We start from the raw sequence: 2,269 nt of genomic DNA, 5'->3' as shown, positions 1-2,269 counted from the left end.
CCAGATTTCACTCCATAAGAGTTTCCTCTTTTTGACACTCTCCCACTTGCTAAGGTGGGAGCAGTGCCTCTCACCATGGGGTCCCAGGAGTCTGTGAGTGACATCTCAAGCCTCACTTTGGCACATTTAAACTCCTCTACCAGGCCAGGGATAGGCAATGACAGTATCCTGTTGCTATAGAGTCCAAAGCTGATGAGGCATTTGGGAAGTCCGAGCCACTTCTTAACGTAGGAGCTCACTACAATTTAAATGACTGACTGAATGTATAAAGTGTGATTGTTTTCATAACAAAATTCTTGTTAAAGAAAATTGACATCAATCTACTGTTTTTTCTCTTTCTGTATCTTCAACAGCAAATAAACCCAGAGCCACACTGACAGCACAAAGTTCAACCATACCAGCAGGGGGCAGTGTGACACTGAGCTGCTCTGTGGAGGGCTCTGCTGGCTGGAAGTTTGACTGGTTCAGACGTGATTCAGTTTTTTCTAAAGCTCAGCTCATGAGAGGAAATGAAGCCAACAGAGTTATTAGTGTCTCACAAGGAGGTCTGTACCACTGCAGAGGAGGGAGAGGAGATCCAGTTTACTACACAGAGGACAGCAGTGAATTCATTGTGGAGGAAACCTGTGAGTTTAACTGTTATAGTATTTCTGACAAGGCACAGTGACTCATTGTATTTGTGATCTGCGCTGTTTGTCTCTCATTCTATACTTTAATACTTTCAAAGCCAATTGAATGTATTTCCATTATATTTTGATTCTATCTTGTTGTTCAGTCTTCCAGTTTGTTTATTAACTAGCTAGTTGTTTCCAAACCAGTACACTCATATGTTTGAAATAACAGAATCTATCAGTTATATGTTTTATTTTTGATAAAGATAAGGTGATGATAAATGGCTAATAGTAAACTCAAAAAGTTAAAAAACACATAACAGATGGCTGTGATGAGAATAATGGTCAGGGTATGTTCGAGGGAGGAACCCTGAGGAAGGAATACATTTAAAACTCAGAATACTGGGACACCTGACCGGATACCATGACACAACGTCACAAAGTGCTAAGGTGGAGTGTATAAAAGGAAACCAGTAACTGCAGATCTCCAAACCTCCTCCTCTCCTCACCCGTGAAATAGACCCCAAGATACTTAATCTCCTCTACTTGGGGCAGCAACTTATCCCTGACCTGGAGTGGGCACCACCCTTTTCCAGCTGAGGACCTCAAGCCTCAGACTTGGAGGTGCTGATTCTTATTTCTGCCACTTTAAACTCAGCTGAACAGCCCAACATGACTCCTTCCTCTGCCTGATGGCTCCCTTCATCTCTGGTGCCCACCAGTTGTTTCGGGGGTTACCACCACTACAGGCACCAACCACCTTGCAGCCGGAGCTCAGTGCAGCAGCCTCAGCAATGGAGGTGCTTAAAATGGTCCATTCAGACTTAATGTCCGCAGTCTCCCAGCAAGTAGGTGCTCAACTTGTGCACCCTCCCCAGGTCTGTCTCCAGGGCATCAGCCTGGCGACATCTCCATGGTGTACCTTGTATCTTGCCTTGTGGTAGCTGGGATAGAAATTCAGCCCCCCTATGACCTTGATAAGGATAAGTAATTAGCAAATATTTTTTATTTAAATTGTACATGTTATCACTTTAAACATTTTGATAGGTTTTCTATCTTATACTGTGAATAACATTTGCATTTATGAGATTTGCATGTCCTGCATCGATGTTATGGATTACATGTATAATAATTAACAATATTGGCATTCTTTTCTATTAAGATGTAATAAAGTAACCATCTTTTTTCCACCTTAATGCTTTACTTGTGTTTTCCAAACTGACCAGCACAAACTGAAAAACCTCGGGCCTCACTGGGGGGCAGCGTGACCCTGAACTGCTCTGTGAACGACTCTGCAGGATGGAGATATTACTGGTTCAGACGTACCTCAGAGTCTTCTACAGCCCAGAGAATAACAAACGGAACATCATCCCACACTTTCAGTGTTGCAGAAGGAGGCATCTATCACTGCAGAGGAGGAAGAGGAGACCCAGTTTTCTTCACAGATGACAGTGTTTCAGTCACAATTGAGACAAATGGTAAGTGTTTTTATTTTGTTCAGATATAAAACAAATTAAATCCACAATTAACATCAAATTAACAGCTGACAAAACTTTCTTTGCTATTGATTCATTCATTATTCATTATTTTTGTCCCATGTCTTAAACTACTTGGTTAAGGCAGAGTCAAAAGAAGGGATGTATATATATATATATATA

General features: G+C 41.6%; 1 protein-coding gene across 1 annotated transcript in view; it reads left to right on the top strand.

Moving 5' to 3' along the window:
• The window catches only part of LOC102204198 (basement membrane-specific heparan sulfate proteoglycan core protein), a 12,637-nt gene that overhangs the window by 7,520 nt on the left and 2,848 nt on the right, over nucleotides 1-2,269 (top strand). Inside the window, exons 5-6 of the mRNA XM_005754928.1 lie at nucleotides 354-626; nucleotides 1,838-2,089. Of these exons, the coding sequence (XP_005754985.1) occupies nucleotides 354-626; nucleotides 1,838-2,089 (525 nt within the window). The remainder of the gene's footprint in view (nucleotides 1-353; nucleotides 627-1,837; nucleotides 2,090-2,269) is intronic.

The sequence above is a fragment of the Pundamilia nyererei genome, unplaced genomic scaffold, assembly GCF_000239375.1.
Source record: "Pundamilia nyererei isolate P.nyererei 1_Seehausen unplaced genomic scaffold, PunNye1.0 scaffold00753, whole genome shotgun sequence".
In the NCBI taxonomy this organism is placed as follows: domain Eukaryota; kingdom Metazoa; phylum Chordata; class Actinopteri; order Cichliformes; family Cichlidae; genus Pundamilia; species Pundamilia nyererei.
Note: the sequence above shows the minus strand (reverse complement) of the source record. Positions and strands in the feature narration are given on the sequence as shown.